General features: G+C 36.2%; 1 protein-coding gene across 1 annotated transcript in view; it reads left to right on the top strand.

Moving 5' to 3' along the window:
* The window catches only part of LOC111054934 (blood vessel epicardial substance), a 107,036-nt gene that overhangs the window by 58,313 nt on the left and 28,719 nt on the right, over positions 1 to 20,004 (top strand). Inside the window, exons 3-5 of the mRNA XM_039437390.1 lie at positions 8,706 to 9,202; positions 12,534 to 12,860; positions 13,773 to 13,881. Coding sequence (XP_039293324.1) covers positions 8,841 to 9,202; positions 12,534 to 12,860; positions 13,773 to 13,881 — 798 coding nt within the window. The 5' untranslated portion in view covers positions 8,706 to 8,840. The remainder of the gene's footprint in view (positions 1 to 8,705; positions 9,203 to 12,533; positions 12,861 to 13,772; positions 13,882 to 20,004) is intronic.

The raw sequence follows: 20,004 nt of genomic DNA, 5'->3' as shown, positions 1-20,004 counted from the left end.
TAAGAATCAGAAGGAACATGATTTGAATCTCAAAAAATTCTTAGATGCAGTACAAAAATATAATTTTACAATCAATACAGAAAAAAGCAAATATTCACTTACTTCAATAAGCTTGCTTGGCTATAAAATTGAAAATGGGACAATTTCTCCTGACCCTGAACGTCTGAAACCATTGCTCAATCTTCCACCCCCGGATAATAGAAAGGCTCTTGAGCGAACAATTGGAATGTTTGCACACTATTCCAAATGGTTATCCAATTATTCAGATAAAGCTAAACGGCTTCTTATAGCAAAGACCTTTCCTTTGACTTCTGAAGCTATAGCTGACTTCAATCAACTCAAAACTGAGATTTCTAAGGCAGTAGTTAGTACAATTGACGACTTTGAACCTTTTGTGGTTGAAACAGATGCATCTGATTTTTCAATTTCAGCTGTCCTATCACAGTGTGGACGTGATAGTAGCATTCTTCTCTCAGAAGCTGAATGATAGTGGGCGTAAACATTCATCCATTGGAAAAGAGGCTTTTGCTATTGTGTGTGCTCTTAAAAAGTGGAGACATTTCTTACTTGGGAGATTCTTCAAAATTATCACTGACCAGCGCTCTGTATCATTCATGTTTGATATGACTCATCAAAATAAAATAAAAAATGAAAAAATACAACGATGGCGATTGGAGATGTCATGCTACAATTACGAAATAATTTACAGACCAGGAAAGGACAACCAAGTAGCAGATGCACTCTCCAGAGTGTGTAATGCAACTCAAACCGATAAATTACACTCCCTACACTGTGACTTGTGTCACCCTGGAGTGACCAGAATGATTCATTGGGTAAGAACTCATAATTTTCCCTATTCAGTTGAGGATGTCAGAAAAATGACTTCTTCATGTCAAACATGTAATGCCATAAAACCTCAATTTTTCAAGAAATTGAAATCTACTCTCATAAAGGCGACACATCCATTTGAAAGATTAAGCGTGGACTTCAAGGGTCCTCTTCCATCAAAAACTGAAAACAAATATTTGTTGACAATAATATTGATGAGTACTCTAGGTTTCCGTTTGCATACCCTTGTCCGAATATGAATTCATCAACTGTAATTCAGTGCCTTGTGAACTTGTTTACCACATTTGGTTTACCTTCTTATGTACATACTGACAATGGAACCTCTTTCAAATCCAGAGAGCTGCAGGAATTCCTTCATAATCGAGGAGTAGCCACTTCCATGTCATCACCTTATAACGCACCAGGAAATGGCCAAATCGAACGAGAAAATGGTACAATTTGGCGCACAGTGTCTCTTACATTGAAGCATAGAAATTTGGATGTATCTGATTGGGAATCTGTGCTCCCAGATTCTCTACATTCTATTCGATCCCTATTGTGCACGGCTACTAATGAGACGCCACATGATAGGATGTTCCGACACTATAGACAATCATCTAATGGTATAGCACTTCCAACCTGGCTTGCCCCTTCAAACAAAGTCCTAATGAAAGTACCTATACGAAGAAGTAAATTCGATCCATTAGTCGAGGAGGTGGATATTCTTCAAATCAACCCACAATATGCCAAGGTAATGCATCACCCAAGATCATCGATGAGTCGTCTATATATGCCAAGGAAGCTGGGTGGCAGGGGCTTGTCCAGGGTTTCAGATCTGTGTGCAAAACAAGAGAAAAGACTAAGAGAGTATTTCATTTCTGCTAACACAAATCTCCTCAGGGAAGTGTGCCGACTGGATGAAAATTATACTGCACTTAACCTGAGGAATCCTAATGGTCGAGAGCCCTTGACAGTGCATGATTACAAGGCAGAATGGCAACAGAGGGAACTGCATGGGCGCTACTGTAAGCATCTGAACTCTGATCATAATAATCATAATAATCATGACCTTTCAAGCAGGTGGCTGACAGATGGAAGTCTTTTCCCAGAAACAGAAGGCTTTATAATTGCTATGCAGGATCAGGTTGTCGCTACCAATGCCTATAGAAGACATATTATCAGAGGTCTGAGCATAAGTGATAAATGCAGGCTTTGTAACGCTGCAGTGGAAAGTATTCAGCACATAGTTTCAGGCTGCTCAATATTGGCACCTAAAGAGTATTTGAGGCGACATAATAATGTTGCAAAAATAGTGCACCTGAAATTGCAGCAGGAATTTGACTTCTTTGAAGAAATGCCCCCATACTATTCTTACTCTCCTCCTGCATTTATTGAGAGAAACCAGATTAAGATCTATTGGGATGTTCAAATGATCACTGACAGGCAAGTCATTCATAACAAGCCTGACATCCTAATGTTGAACATGAATCAAAAAGAAGCCTTGATAATGATGTAGCCATACCAGCAGATGAAAATTGTCAAAGAACAAGAGGTGAGAAATTGAGGAAGTATCAAGAGCTAGCATTTGAGCTCAAATATATGTATGGGCTCAATAATGTTAGAATAATCCCAATCGTAATATCTGTGAATGGTCTGGTTCTTAATTCAACAGTGGAGAGCTGTAAGGCTATTGATGTCTCAGAAACTCTGGTAGGGAAAATGCAGAAGTCTGTTCTGCTTGATACAGCTCGCATAGTACGCCAAACGCTCCAACATATTTGGTAAAATACTCCATCAATAATAGAAAATAATGCCAAGAGGTTGCATAAATTTTGCCCCTCTTCGCATAAGCTATCCGCAACTGCGTGAAAAAGAGAATAATAATAATAATAATACTGAGTGTGAAGCCCACATAAGCTCTTAGGCTTGTGCGAGGGTAATGAGTGAGAGGGATGATGATGATGAGAGATGACGACTACTTTTTAGGTAGTCGGGACCGACGGCTTATAGTTTCCTCCGAAAGACGGAAACATAATAACTAGAGGAACGGTTTAGTTTTGAATTCTTGAATATTCTTGAAATAGATTCGGCTCTACAGTTTCACGAGCTAAAAACGATTAGAGCTAAAAATTCTTCCAGAAGAGAGATATGCAGATGAGATACAGAATAAAAATATTACAAAATATACCGTTCTACGTCAGAACGATTCTGATTTAGAAATTCCTATTTGGGGAAGGTATCATTTTCAAATAAACTCGAGTTTATATAAGCTTCACTGACTAAATAAATATAATAGTTTAAAACTTTTATTATGTTGTATAAAGATATGGAACAAGCTATTTTTGAGTCCATGACTTGATAGATATTTAAGGCTTCCACGTCATCATCAGCCCATACTTAACAGACTGCTGACTTTTAGGATGCCATGACCTTTCTACAACCGCTAGAAGTAGAACAAATGTTTCACACCTCATCCTAGGCTGGCATTTCCAATTCTAGGTCTTTTCACAAGATTTCCTTCAGAATCAATGATTCTTCATGATACCTTCAACTTATCAAATTCTATATTACAATTAGAGGTTTTTATTCAATTTTATAACGTTGATTAAGAAATGGAATATTAGAGTTCAGGTGCATTCTAGTTTTTTGTTGGAGTACATTTTTCTATACATGTTCTTCTCGGCTTCATACTTTGTTCCTACAATGTAAAATAAATGAAAAGTCTCAATTATTCTTCACCCCTATTGCATGATGTTTTACATATTTTTATAACTGGTCCAACGCCCAAAATATTTTTAAAAACTTGAAAACGTTGGAAAGATTATGCTTTCTTTCATAGTAACAGCACGCTAACTTTTTGTCAAAACTTGAAAAGAATTTCCTACAATAAAACTACCTACCTATTTAACAACGTGTTTAGAATATTTAAAATATTCTATAATAGTTAATAATATAACTTACCGTAATGTATTGCCTTCATCTGACGTTAACGTTGTTGAAAAAATCTAATTAATCAATTAATTTATTACACAGCTACAAATCATAATAGACAATAATATGATTGGGAGAGGACAATGTTGATGGTTGAAAAACTAGATGAAAAAAAAATTACTCCATTCAATCGCCATTAATTAGAAAATGTTTGAGTAATTTCACAAATTCAATGCAAGAAAAACACAAATCACTTCAGGAGATAACTCTGATTGAAGATCAGACATGGGAGAAGATCTATAAAAATCTTGGATTTTTAATCTCTATCGAAAGTTTGTTTCTATTCAATCGGGATGAATATAAATAATATAGACTATTTTAAAAGACAGACTAAGAATGCTCTCGATCTAATCGAGATGGCAGAAAAACTAGCTAAAAAAAAATATTAGCTCTTGGAGTTTCTACGTTTGATAGGATTTGAATTCTAAGCTATTCAATAACTTGGAATGGAATCAAATATTTCTTTTATATAGCAGTTTTGTATCTTGCATAAACACTTGATGAGTCATTCTCCCTTTAGATCGAGTAAACTAACCCACCAAACTCAGAAAAAGGTCAAGGATTTACAACAATTTTGAGCCGTTTCAAGTCAAGCACTTGTCATGCATACAATAAATTTCCAAACACGTTGCATTACATCCAGTTTATCGCATGCCTAGTACAAGTAAGAAAATATTTGTGTTTTGAGAGGTAATATAGCTGTAGTGGAACTCCTTCATTAAGGCTCGCCATTAATCACTAGAAACGACGTTCCTTATTTGAATTTCTACCAGGCCTTCTTCTACTCAACTAAAATATTGACGAATTGCAGAGCACTACACAAATAAACAATTCACCTGACTACAAAGGAGGTCGTATCAAGAACTTTACTTGTTTAGACAGTATTTTAAGTTCTTGACATCTTGTAACTCAATGTTAGTTTCCATCATCGTTTGTGTTTGTATGAACATACCATAATAATGGACCTCTTTCTTGTATAGGGCTACTTGTAATATAAATATAAAGAAAATAAAAATCTCAGTACCCTTTTTATGAAATATTTTATCACAACATGTTTCGGTCATTTATGCTGAGATTTTTATTTTCTTTATATTCATAATAATGGATCATTTACAGCACTTCATAGATTGTTTTCCAATGGAGTAGTGGGAAATTTTCCACAATAAAATAATATTTCTATTTCCAATATAATAAATATCTATTGAAGCTAATTTAATTCTATAATAAAATTTCAGTTTCAGACTCCCATCTTCCTAAATATTCCAGAATAATCGAAGCAAATTGCAACAATTTAAAAACCAAAGTAGGCTAAACATGTAACATGAGTAGGTAACTAATGTCGTATGCTATAGTGAGGTCCACGTTATAATGGCAGTTAATATAGTGACTATAATTCATCCAGAAGACTTTCTGCCATAGATAGATGACTACTACTGTTTGTATGAAAAATGTCAAGTGAATCTTGTCATTAAAATTATTATATTGATTGAAATCGGTTTGACTTGAGGTCTCTGAACAACTATTAACGTTTTTTATGACAATCAATAGCTTGAAAATTGACTGACCATAAGACAATAATTATTATTGAACGAAAATCCAAATCAAATTCTGTAAATCACCCCGAAGACTTCTGCTGCTGCAAATATTGACAACAGGGAATTTCTATATGAATATTGAATTTCCATTTAGCTGTTTACACTGTTGTCAATATTTGCAGTAGCAGAAGTCTTCGAGGTGATTTACAGCATTTAATTTGGATTTTCGTTCAATAATAATATTTTTAATTCATTAGAATTTGAATAATTGCAATATCTCAGTAATTTAGGATCATAAGAATCTAATCCAAGTAAATCCAAGCCAAAACTTGACTAGTCAGCTTGACTACAATAATAATCCAATATCGAGTACACATTGAGCCAAATCTCATTTTCCACTTAAGATTTCCAGTGGAGGCTACAAGAGATTTCCACTCCATATTTCCCCCTCAGGAAAACTACACGTGTGGGTCGAGAGAAAATTGCAGATAATATGGGTTAATACTGGACAGTATCCAAATAGACCTTTAGTGATATTCACTCACTTCAGTCAGCTTTAGTTATAAATAACATCAAGACTTCCCATTCATCCAACGCTGACAGTTTTCACGTGAAACACACTGTAGCACGGAATAGACGAAGCTTCACTTGGACTACCAAGGGGTTGAAAACTACTTAGGCTCACTTCCAAACGATAGGCATGCACATGAGGAGCTTTGCAGACTGCTTTTATTATCACTATGAAACTAGATTTCAACGTTCAACGGTTGAGTATGATCATTTCCCACTGTTTAACAATGATAATTTCAGAAAAAAGGGCGGACCACTCTTGAATGAGGTCAACTGTAATGATTTTATCACTCACTCAGCTTCTAGGCCTACACTCGAGTTAGCACTAGATATGAAGATAAAACTTGATGAGATACATTAATGTTTTCCCTTGCAGACTGTACAAATCTCGATGATCTGAGCAAAAATGAGACACAAAACCATGAAAATGAGACATAAAAGCGTTCCCACCTCTTCACCTTATAATACATGATACTAGAAACGCGTAATCGGTAAGATTATCCAACTTAAATAGTCATTCGATGATCATATCAGATATGATACTGAGCTTAAACAATGATAGTAGAACATTCAAAATGACAATAAAACTTTATCTATCCTTGAAGATCCTAATCAGCAGTTTTGCAGCAATACCACGTTCAGCAACTTGATGAGATGATCACATAGGACTGGTCATGGATGCTCAGTGCCACTCATTTTCGAATATAGTAATCTATTTTGATATGATGCTTATTACATTGTAGAATCATATTGCTGTACAAGAGGTTATAGAATGAGTCTCGGATGTTTAGAGAATCACCATTCTTGAAGTCAATGACAATACAGTCCTTCGAAACGGCTGTTAGAGAAAGGATGTAAGGTTGGAGAATGTATCTGGGCACATACCCTATAGGTCTTGTCACCGACACAATTTTACAAATTATTTTTATTAATTTGTGATGAAGAATACTCAATTTTATAAAATAATTTTCGTCTCAAGAAGGGTAGTCTATGGTTATTTATAGAAAAGATCAACATTATGACCAATTAACACAAATAATTATTGAATTACTATAGACTAGCAGGTAACCCATGCTCCGCAAGGGTCGATTTTAAATCTTGACGAACTGAATACCTGACGTAATAAAATCTTGAAGAATTGAAAATGGGCCTATAACTATCCTCGGTTAATTAAGAATCTATATATGCAAAAACTGTAAGTGCTAGGTTGATTTAGAGACATAGTACCGTAATAAGTTCATTTATTTTCAATTCTGATGTGTCATATATTGTAAAGTGTGGAGGAGGCGAAATGGGTTTTTTACCTGTTGTCTCCATGAATAAATAAATAAATATTGTAATAAAGAAAATAAAAGTACTTCTATGGTTTTATTGATTTACATTCTTCACACTTTACAATTACTCACACTTTAATATAGGAAGCCTATATCATACTTTCTCATCCAATTGAATGTTTCTTATGAATCTTAAGCGGCCCATAGACGAACAACTTGGTTGGCAACATAGTTGCCAACTTGCTGTGTTGGAGTGGATGTTCTACGTCTGAGGGGAGGTTGGTGGTTGTAGCAACCGGTTGGTCCAACGGTTGGTGTGAGATCAAATAGTTTTGATTTTCTGTGGGCGGAGCTTCATGTTGGCAACCATGTTGGAGCATGTGTGGGGAAGTTGACAACACAGTTCACAACCTCAGTACCTATTTGAATAGTGTCATAGTACTCATGGGCGTACTTTAATATGATTGAAAGCATTTTTAGGATTCATTTCACAATAAACGAAAACTAGGTTTGAAAGGCAGTTGGGTTATTTTAAAATGGTTCTGTAGTATAATTCTTTAATGGTTTAGAATCTACTGTTGCTCAAATCCAGGTTATTTCATGAAATCAGGCCTTTTCACTTATCACAGTAATAGTAGACCAGGGAGCAGAATCTCAAAACACAATGCAATTTGTTTGTATGCTGAGTAACAATTATTATTAAGTCTTGACTAAAATAAAATGAGAACTTGCTTTTTATTGAGCTTATACAATTTATTCGAGGAATTTTTTATTTGAAGTACCTATTTCTTCAACTTCTTAAGTGAAGGCGGTTAATCATTCTTGTTCTATTAAATGTTGTTCTCCTATAAAAACATTAAAATTTTGTGTAAACAGTAAATCTGTACTGTAACACTTTTTCATAAGCCATTTCTTAAGCCTGTTATTGTTATAAAGCATAGACCTGTTAAAAAAATGGAATATATATGCCAATATGCCCCAAAATTAAATGTTAGATTATACATAAGACTTCTTTATTCATAACCAGGTCATATTATATAAAAGCCTTATTTATTCACAACCAGGTTCGTCACATAGTTAGTATAGTTCAATAAAAGATAATAGATCGCTCATTTTCAGTAAATGTCAAGTGTAAACGCTACAGCAGCAGAGCTGATTGGGAAATGAAGTTGGCAAAAGCAGGTTGACCGTCTGTGGGAAACAGTGGGCAACCAAGTTGTTCGTCTATGGGCCGCTTTAAAGAGTGTCCTAGCTGACATTCCAGTTGGGAAACCAAGCACATCATACTGTAAAAAATCACTTACCGAACACTTCGAATAAGCTTATAAATATATTACACACAATTTAATATACAAAGCCTGAGTCATACTTTACATAACCTCTAGACTGTGTATTCCAAATTAAGGTTTAGAGCAGTTTTGGGCGAATTCCTGTTGTTTTTATCTGGATTGTATTTGTATATGAATAAATAGATCAGTTAATTGAGTTTATCTTATGAATGTTGCAGAATGCCCTAGCTGACATCCCAGTCAGAGATGTTTGGGAAGCCAAGCAGAGCAGCCAGGTAGAAGCGAGACAGGGACAGAGACAGACCACAGCATCCGTAAGGGCAGACTACTTTAATCGGGCGGCGATCGTAACTATGGTGATGGAGAGTTCTTCCTGTACAAGCAACCAAGATAAGAAGCATTGTTGTTGTAGTAGTACAAGGCTGTATGTGATAGCCTGCGTTGAAATGGACAATCAGACGGCTCTGCTCTATTTGAACTCTTCTCTTGGCGAAATCTATCTGTTTATTGGCGACAACGACACGATATTGGCCGACAATGCGACCAGCAACTACACGACAGACGGCGAGGACGACGTCAATGTTATCAATGGCGAGGGTAGTTCGTGTGGCGAGTGGGAACCGGCTCAACACAACCTCTACCAGTTGTCCAATATCTGCTTTGCGGCCGCCTTCATTCTCCCGCGCAGTTTCAAACCAAGTGTACTGTTGGTTCGGTGAGTCAAATTCTTTTCAAATTTAATGATTTGTAAATAATCATATTAGACTAAAGGCTGATTTACACGGTGCCAGTGGCTGGCATGCCAGTTTGGATATTGACTGGAAGGTCACTGGCAAGCGGCGACTGGCATGCCAGCTTTAAGCGGTGCCCTGTTTACACGTTGCCAGCTACTATGGAACAAGTCAGATGTGTTGGTGTAGTTCCAAAGCGAGCGTGGTTCATGTAAAAGTAGTGCAGATCTTGGTTTTTTAAACATATGGCAGAAACGCCACACAGAGTTGCCGTTCAAAAGTGTGTGCGTGGAATATTTATGGTTTTGTGTGAAGAATTTTTGGAAATATGTACCCACGAGTTACAGCGGAAAGAACGAGATACGAGAGTAGATGGACAACAAGACTTTGGGGGCATCAGAGATAATTATAGGAGAGCTTCATGCTAATGACCCGCAAGAATATAAAGCTGTGATGAGGCTGACATGAAGCTGGCGCGCCAGTAAAGCAAGAATATTATTTGTTGCTTGCGCGTGCTTGGCTTGCTGGCTTCTCCAGTTACTGGCGTGAGCCGTTTACACAGTGCCAGTCGTTGGCATCCAGAGACTGGCTACCTCAACTGGCAAGCCGACTGGCACCGTGTAGATCAGCCTTTAGAACTGTAATAATTATACTCGACTTGATATTAGATTTGAACTGTTGGTTAGGGGAATGCTTCTTCATTCAATAGTCCGCATGCCTACTTGGTAAATATACCTATACTACCTACCTAAACTTGATAAATATACCTATACTACCTACCTAAACTACCTATACTGTACTGTGCAGCACTTGTGCGAAATGCCACTTAATCCATACTAGCGACTGTTGTTAAGTTTTCATATGTCCGATACGACTGTCAGACGAACTGTCTTCCCAGTAAGCAGAATTTCAAGTTTTAAGTTAGGTTAGGTAAGAGCACACAAACTGTACAGTGGTTTTTCGTCTGCAGACCTAAGTCGAAGCCACAGTCACAATCGTTCAGATTTTCGACTGTACAGACGTATCAGACATGTAAACCGTTACTTTAGTGGCCAGCCTTAGGGATTTTAAGCCTGATGAACTAGTTAGAAGGGTGAACTTTTTCCAGCAATTCATATTGGATAGAATCATATCGATAAAAAAGAAACATCAATAATGATATTTTTATAAACGATTTAGAAGAACATACTGAGCAAAGTACGCTTTGAATGCCTAACAGCTTATAGTCTGTAAGAACTGAGGGAAATCCTGATAATTATAATCACCCCGACACATTCCATTATAAGTTAGTGGGATATCATAATTAGGATTATTAATTTTTTAACACTTCTTGAATTTGATGTAGTTGTATTATATGAATCTGTATTTGTAAATAAAGCAAATCATTGGCATTCAGAAAAAATATGATTATACACGCTTTTCACAGGTTTTGAAGTCCACTGTAGGACTGAAACTTCTAAATTTTTCTGTGATAAGTCTGTAGACTTGAATATGATAGTTAGTCTGTTAGGAGAAATAACTGAACATATCTCAATAATTTTTAAGAAAAAGAGTTCCTATGCATAAGCAATAGTAGAAACTTAAATATAGTCGAGAAAGTGTATAGAATAGGTACGATACCTTGTATATTGGTGAAAATCGCATTGTTCTCTTAAAATTTTCATTTTCAGCTGACGTTGTCAAAATCCTCTAATCGTCTGAGAAAATTGATGGCTAAGTAGTCCCAAATTATTATCCTTGTTAAATTGTTATCCTGGTTGGAGCCACGTCCTTTCTTTTTTTTCTAGAAAATTGAAAAATTTTGATTAAATTAAAGATGAAAATCAACAAAAAAACGACAGAAGATACATGGAATGACAATCAAGAAGATACTATATTAACAATAAGAACCAATTTAATGGGTTCCTTAAATTTGATCCACCTGGAATTCAGTTCAAACATGCAAGTGTCTACCGTCTTCTTCTATGCAACCTACTTCAAACTGCAGAAAAAACGTAGTTGGAATAGAAAAATAGAAATAGAAATAGAAATTTCTTTATTGACATAAGACATTTAACAAAATGTATGGAATGCTTCTTCAGTACCTTGACTTTTTCAATTTTTGAGATGATTGAAATGATTTTTTGAAAAACAAAACAACCCTGCATATGAGCCCATATAGGACTGCTAACATCCTTGCATCTTTAGCACACAGAGGATTATTTCAGATGATAGTATTGCAACTAATAATTAGGGTTAAAGAAACGAGACGGGGCCGCCAAAAACAATGGATAGACAAGTAGAAGTTCTTGTGACCCTTCAGTGGTCGCCTATTGTTATTGAATTTCGACATTTTCGTGGTCTATTGTTAAGGTTTCCACTATGAGGAATATTTTGGTGGACCAATCTGGTTACTTGAAGGCAATTTCAGCTGTAAACCAGTGGAAGCATATAGTGATTGGATAAACACACACATTACAATCGATGATGAGTACAAAATTAGTCTAACGTACTTAGTGTGTAAATTTGGGCGTACATTTGTTTGACGTCCTAATAAATTCTACGAGATTGAATGGAACTTGACAAACACGACATGGTACAAATCATTAGTTTGTCAATTTGTGTTCAATCTAATAGAATTTAAAAGGACGCCAAAAATCGTACATTCAATAAGTATCGAATTGTATGTAACTCAAGTTGGTCTGTATACAGCTTATTGTGAGCAAGTTGAGTTTCATCAAATTAATCATTGGGAATAATACAATTACAAGTATAAGATCACTGACTTAGATTCAATAATAATTGTAGAAAATACAAGTACAGATGTAAGGTGCAAAGTAGTAGATAAGTTGGTGCTACCAGTTAGAGAAATGCCTTCAACCACACGGGGCCACTAATGAGGGTAATGAAGCAGAATCAGAGGACAATAAAGTATGCTAGATAGTTAGAGGATGAACCTTGTTGGAACAATAGCCCAGTGTACAGGTAGCGCGGTTCCGTCTTGTTTCTTTTGCCCAATAATGATTGTGTTTTTGATTTGTGCAGGGCATGGCATTGCTGAGTGCGGGCTTCTTAGTATTGGTGATATGGCTTCACCACTTGAAAAGTACTGTTTTTAAACAAACTGTGAATAAAATATTGTTGCATGAGTCAAGTTTGATACTTTGATTTTCAACTATTATATATTTTCCCAGGGCACTTCTGAGTTAAAAATAGAAAAATCAAATTTCTACATAAATACGAGTAAAAAAGTTGATACAATAATTGACAAAATACTGTTGTATGAGTGAAATTTGATACTTATTGCAACTAAATCTTGACTTTATTATTGCTCAGAGCACTGCTGAGCGTGGGCTTCCTAGTCTCGGCGATGTGGGCAGGCGTACACATCTGTAGCCCGGACATGTTCGCGTGGAACGTGCTGCTATCTGTAGCCAACCTGGTGCACTTGGTCATCCTCACCTGCCGCTTCCTACCACCAGCGCTCTCTGTCGAGCTAACAGAGCTCTACATCCGGCTGTTCAAGCCGCTCAAGGTCACCAAGAAGCACTTCAAGGAGCTGACAAGGGAGGCCAGTCTCTGCCACCTGGCCAAGGGTGAGAGCTACGCCGTGGAGGACGCTACGCCCGCCGACGAACGTCTTTCAATACTGTTAAGGGGAAAGTAAGTCAGCTATGGACTACAGTTCAGACTAGGAGAATCTAAGGGAGAGACTAAGGTTGATACCTAGTCCACATGTTGGGCCAATAAGCTGGCCCAGCCTGGGCCAACCTCGTAACGCCGAGGTGATGCCTAGTCCACATCTAGGCTAACGCTGGCAAACCAACCATCCACACACTCGTCATTGGCCTTCATTGGACCAACACGTAGATGCGGCATGAGATTTGTGCATCTAGGAACTAGCTAGTGTAACTTCATTCTCTGGTTCAGAATATCAAAGTACAACTCTTTTTGGCTGAAAAAACTGTATTTCAAGCCCGATGGCATAGCAGAGGTTGAGGCAACCTCATTCCTGAGGGAGGAAAAGTACTATAATTCCAGGATGCGCACATTATTTCTCCACCTATATTTATAACTATATATTATTTGACTTACCTGAAAATTCCTTCATCATGATTCTTTGTTTCATATAGCAACCAACACAACCTTTAACTAGGGTTCACATCAACAATGGTTGGTGCAAATACATATGATATACCACCCGTGTTATGAAATGGGTTTACTTTCAGTTCCTAATGAGTAAAGATACTACTTAATTTCCTAGATAGAAAATTTAGTGTCTAAGTAGTATTCCGTTTCAAAGAGCAATGGTTACCATTACATACTTCAAATTAGATTTCAGTAAGGACTCACCTGATACAAAAGATCTAACCATTTCCTCATAATCTTCATCAGACATTAGTTCAGCTCATACTGGTTTCACTCATTTGGTTGATCTGCAAAAACAAATCAAATTCATATTGTTATAATTTTTCAATTACTAATTGCTTGTGGATTTATACAGTGTATAACTCTAATTTGTGATGAAATATCTATTTTTGTTTCAATCAAGTAATATTATTTCAACTGTTTCAGATTACGAGTGACTTGTGATAATATGCATTTGCATTACATTAACTGCCACCAGTTCATAGACTCTCCTGAATGGGAGGCTAGTCATGAGACTAGTGACGAACTCTTCCAGGTTAGTAAACTAAAATAGAAAAACATGAAAATAAATGAGAAATTGCATTTTTTCCATGCTAATTACTATGAAATAATTCAGGCTGAAATCCAAATTGAATGCTGTCAACCACCCCAAAGACTTCTGCTACTGCAGATATTTAAATGGGTGCACAGCTAGAAGGAAATTCTGACAGCTACTATCCAAAAATTATTGGTCAGCTCGTGAATCGAGCCTACTTCCTCCTAATTGCCAGTTAGGCATGTTTCAACCAAACACACATAAACTGGCAATCTCTGGATAGCAGCGCTCATTTTGTACTAAGCCAAAGCAACCAGTCAGTCTACACATGGAAATAAATGAGAAATTGCATTTGTTCAAATGGTAACGAATATGACACAATTAATAAAGATTATCGTGTAAGCCAATATTCAACAGATATAAATTTGACTGAGGATGGAAAGATTGATGATTAATAAACAAAATCCAAAAACAAATTATAACATATCAACCTGGTGTGTGGCATTTCAATCTGCTCAGACTAGCAATTTGAAAATAAATACTAGAGCAATATTAACAATTAAACAATTTTAGCAGGGTGATCTAATCATATTATATCCAACCAAGTATTGAGAACATTATTTACACCATTATCTTTGTTCATAAACATAAACGTAAGCCACTGTATTTAACAGATAAAAATTCAACTGAGGATGGATATATTAATTTCTGTTCACTGTATTAAATTCGTTGTCGATCGATGAAATTCTTTCACAAGCAATATGAGATTACTTATACTTTATACAGTGTTCTGAAGCAAAATGCCCCTAAGTCAAAGCGTGATTACTCAAATCAAAAAAGAAAAAAAAATCTAATCAACATAGATCCGAAAGTCACAAGTTATACATAGTGAAAGATTTCGTCTGAATTTCAGTTCCCCTGCTGAAACGCCCTATGGGTATTTGTTGGCTGTTAATTAGGATGTACTATTTATCGTACTTTATGTAAAATGCACCCTGTGGGTTGGGGGAGCTTTGAGTCGATCATATTAGGCCTACTCAAGAATGTGTTTAAAACTAGAATTCACCCTCAGTATCCATGCTTTTCGTAGGAGGCGACTAAAATGGACCTCAAGGCAACTCCAGAAGTTGCCTTGCCTTCAAACCCACGGGATCTCCCCCATCAGGGCAGTTTCGGAGGGGCAAAAAGAAAAACCCAAGAGACCAGAAATGGGCGAAACTCCAGGCACGAATGTGGGTCAAGAGGCTGAGTCGAGGGTGGCCGAGCGCCGGGCGCCCTAGAGGCAGTTTGGCGTCCCCTCTCTCAGCGGAAGGACCTACAAAAAGACCAGGAGTGGAACTCACGTAGGTCACGAGTTGTGGGTGGAGAGACCAAACCTCACCACTGATCAAAGAAGGGCGGCCATTTAGGCAAAAACTTCTTGGGAGAGGTGAGGCCTTTGACCCAAAGAGAAAAAATCCAAGAGACCAGAAATGAGTGAAACTCTAGGCACACATGTGGGTCAAGAGGCTGAGTCAAGGGTGGCCGGGCGCCCTAGAGGCAACTTGGCCGCCCCTTTCTCAGCTGAAGGACCTACAAAGAAGGCCAGGAGTGGAACTCATGTAGGTATCGAGGACTAATCAGTCTGAAGAGACTGCCAAGCATATCACACTGGATTGCGACAAGGATTGCAACCAGGTGATGAATGGAATGTTATTATAGGGAAAAACTCGTGGTTCTTGTAAAGGACATAGGTATTGGTTTGCCTAACTAACATACTACTTGGGAACACAATAAGCTTCGGTTGATATGTGAAGTTCTTTGAACCTTTGGATTCTTGAATCCGTCCCTTCAAAAACAATTAACAATTATGTAAAATGTACTGGAAAATTAAATAAACATTTTTCAGACCTGTAGCTACAGTAATTTTTAAGATATGTGACGAAATAAGCGAAACTTGGTCCCGAAAAACAAGTTCCTTGAAGGTTTGAAGCAGTTTTACTATGTTAAATACAAATATTGTACTATGTACAATAAACACAAAATATTTTTTTACTGAATGTGTAGAAAATTTAATTTCAAAGAGAAATAAGTCTATAAAAGACAAACGGAAGCTTCAAAAAAATAATCCTTAATTACAGTACACACAAAACGCATGAAAAGAGAGCTTAAAAGAATTTTCATGCGTTTTGTGTGTAATTGAGGATTATTTTTTGAAGGTTGCGTTTGTCTATTGTAGACTTATTTTACATCTCTCTCGTCAAAATTAAATTTTCTGCAAATTCTATAAAAAATATTTTGTTCTTATTGTACATCGTTCTTATTGTACATTTAATATAGTAAATCTGCTCCAAACCTTAAAGGAATTTGTTTTCCGGGACCAAGTTTCGCTTATTTCGTCACAAATTACTGTAGATACAGATCTGGAAACGGCTTTATTTAATTTTTCAGTTCATTTTACATAAATTACGCTGAATAGTACATCTTAACAGCCAACCCGTGGGGCTTCGTTTCAGCAGGGGAACAGAAATTCAAATTCAAATTTATTCACACTCATAAATACATATACAGAAACCAAATAGAGTCTAGCTTGACAAATACAACAATAATCCATCTAAAATTTAATAATAGATTGCAAGTAATAGTATATAATATAATAATATATAATATAATATTAATGTGAACAATAACTGCTCACAAAGTGCTTCATGAAGCACTTGTCCGTGAGCAGGAGTTGAGGTTTAATCGGATATAGGAGGAGAAAAAAACCTACACACACACACACACAAACACACACACATTCAATCACCATCATCAAGTAATTTTATTGATTGATTGTAGCATTTCCTCTCTTTAAATATACTTATATTATGAAATGTAGTTAAACTGCGAAAAAAAATGGGAGGAAGAATCACCAGTATAATTTTTTTCAACATAATTCATGACAAGAGAGGGGAAAAAATGAAAAATAAAAGATGAGACATAACAGCGATAAATAAAACAATGTTTGCAGATCAAAGCTCAAAGCAAAGGTTAAACTTTAAAGGATACATAAGTAACTACAGTAAAAAGACCATACTACACTGAAATTCATATTCAATAATGGATTAGATATTAGCACTATGTGTTTCTCAGCTTACTACTTTGAATAAGTCTTCTACTTCTAATGGTGAATGAAGCCATAGCCAACTCTTCGTTTGTTTTAGGAATTTCTTGAGATTCTGTAGCTTTCTAATCTCATCTGGGAGAATATTGAAGAATTTAGGTCCAAGGAATAAAAAGCATCTCTGGAAGGTAGTGCTGTTTGGTTTGGGGAGTCTGATTAGCATCCTTGTAGTTTGTCTAGTTATCTGCTGATTTTGTTCAAGATTCCCCATTTGATTCCTATCCCCACTCATTTTATAAAACAAAGATAAAACTTTCAGTACATACATGTATCTGAAAGGTAGAATTCCAAAAAACCTGAATATTGGGAAAGTATGCGTTCGTCTATTAGCTCCAACATTATTCTAACAATTGATTTTTGTAGGACTATAAGATTTTTAAAATGAGACATGAAGGTAGATGCATAACATGAGATTCCGTATTCCAGCCTACTATTGAAGAAAGAGAAATACATTACACGAAGAATATTTACAGGGAAGAATTGACGCAGTTGATAGAAAGTCCTAACCAAGTATAAGAGGTACCCTTTTACTTTATTCACATGCAAATCCCAATTTAGACTTTGATCCAATATTAGCCCAAGATATTTAATAGAGTCAGATTGTTGAATTACCTCACAGTCACAACTCACAGATCTGCAACCGACCTGATGATACCTGACAGGATCAGTGAAACTAAATGGTGATGATAATGAAAAGTTTATATAGGAAGTCTTGCTCGCATTTAGTGCTAGTTTGTTACAGTTGAACCAGCATCGCAAATCAAACAAATCCAGCTGCATCATTTCATGCAGTTCTTCTTCATTTTTAGCAGAATACGCTAGGGCTGTGTCATCGGCAAAAGATGTAATTGATCCAAAAAATGTGTGGGAAAACAAATCATTTATGTAGACTAAAAACAATATAGGGCCCAAAACGGATCCTTGTGGAACGCCGTATTTAACTGTTGTCAGCTCACTATCACAACCCGAAATAGACACATACTGCTTTCTATCCATCAAGTATGATTTTAACCACATGTTGGTAACACCACGGACACCAGCAGCATGAAGCTTATTCAACAAGGTGCTGTGTTCAACTGTGTCGAAAGCCTTTCGGATGTCCAAGAATAGACCAGATGTTCTATTTTTATGTGGTGTGTTGATGCTGTGATAAATATCTGACATGAACTTATATAATGCCTGTTCTGTGTTCAAGCCCTCCTGAAATCCAAATTGGTTTCTATTAAAATAGTTCACTTTATTGAAAAAGCTCATTAATCTTTTCTTAAAAAGTTTCTCTAGAATTTTTGAGAACACTGAAAGCAGTGAGATGGGTCTATAATTTGAAATTTCTCTACTCGATCCACTCTTAAAAATAGGTATTACCTTAGCTGTTTTTAGATTTGATGGGAAATGGCCATTCAAAAAGCTGGCATTAAAAATGTGACAAAGAACAGGAACAATAGCATAAGCTATAGATTTTATTAAACTGGAGGAAATATTATCAGGACCTGGAGATTTTCCATTTTTCAATTTATTATTTCAGTTAGTAGTTCTTGATAGCTAATAGGATTTAAGAAAAAAGAATTTTGGATAAAATCACTTTTAAATTTTCTATCATGATTTTCTCTCATGGATTCATCTGGGTCATGTATTGAAGAAACTATTTCATCAGATATATTTATGAAGTATTCATTGAATTTGTTAGCCAGAACGTTTCCATCTGTTATTAGATTATCTCCACAATGCAGATGGATCGACTTTCGTTTGGAAACTGATTTACTGCAATGATTATTTATAATTTCCCATTGTTTTTTTACAGGAAAGGTATTCAAGTTGGAATAAAATTTAATCTTTTGATTTTTTATTAATTTATTTATGTTATTTTTGCAGCCAAGTACTTAGCTTTCAATCTCTCATTTTGGGGAGATTTTCTATGCGCTTTATAGAGTTTATCTCTATGCTTAATTGCTAGGCAGAGCCCATCTGTCATCCACGGTTTTAGACGCTTAACATTTTTGACAAGCCTCTGGCTTGAACGAGTGCACTGCTTTATATACGCCAGCAGTCCATCCATGAACACAGAAAACTTATCATCAACACTGTCGCAAGCATATAAGTCACACCAATTATGCTCCATCAACAAGTCCGTCAATTTTTTGACGTCGATGATATCTTTAACTATGGGAGTAGCATGACCGGTCCGGTCTCCAGACACAGACAATGAAGCCGATATAGCTCTATGATCAGTAATCAGCGATTCAATGACTGAACTCTGAATTATTTTCCTGTTAAACTTGGATTTATAAAAGATGTGATCAATGCAGCTTGAGCTAAGGTTTGTTACACGAGTATCTAGATCTATCAGTGATTGGTAGCCATTGAAATGCATGATTTCCATGTAATCAAAAGCCCCAGCACTACTCAAGTCATTTATATTAATGTTAATGTCTCCAAGAATCATTGAGTCACCTTCACATCCTAGATTCTCCAGAAAATGGCTCAAACTATTCAGGAAAACATCTAATCCAACAGAGTGCCATCTGTACAAACTCAATAATCTAAATTTGAAGTTGGATTTTTTCAGAGTGAGTAAAATAGAATCGGCTCCATCAATCCGTGATTCATCTCGCGAACAAACAAAACCTCTGCTAGACGAAACAAATATCATGATACCTGATGCTCTACTTATATCACTGCCAGTGGAGTAATTATCATATCCATCAATAATATATTTAATTATATAATTATATAATTATATAATTATTTATATAATTCAAACGAAATCTTCCACCCTGTATAACTTGGTAATCAAGCATTTTCGGGCCTATGTTAATTCGAACCTTTTTCTTCTTTTGATGTGAGGAATCACGCCCTGACTTATGCGCACCTTTTTTCAGAACACCCTATATATATTTGTAGTAACTACCTATACTGTACTGTGCACTTGTGCGAAATGACACTTCATTGAATAGCCCATACTTGGGCTGGCCACTAAT

The sequence above is a fragment of the Nilaparvata lugens genome, chromosome 11 (genome assembly GCF_014356525.2).
Source record: "Nilaparvata lugens isolate BPH chromosome 11, ASM1435652v1, whole genome shotgun sequence".
NCBI classification, from domain to species: Eukaryota; Metazoa; Arthropoda; class Insecta; order Hemiptera; family Delphacidae; genus Nilaparvata; species Nilaparvata lugens.
This window is presented reverse-complemented; position numbering and strand designations above follow the sequence as displayed.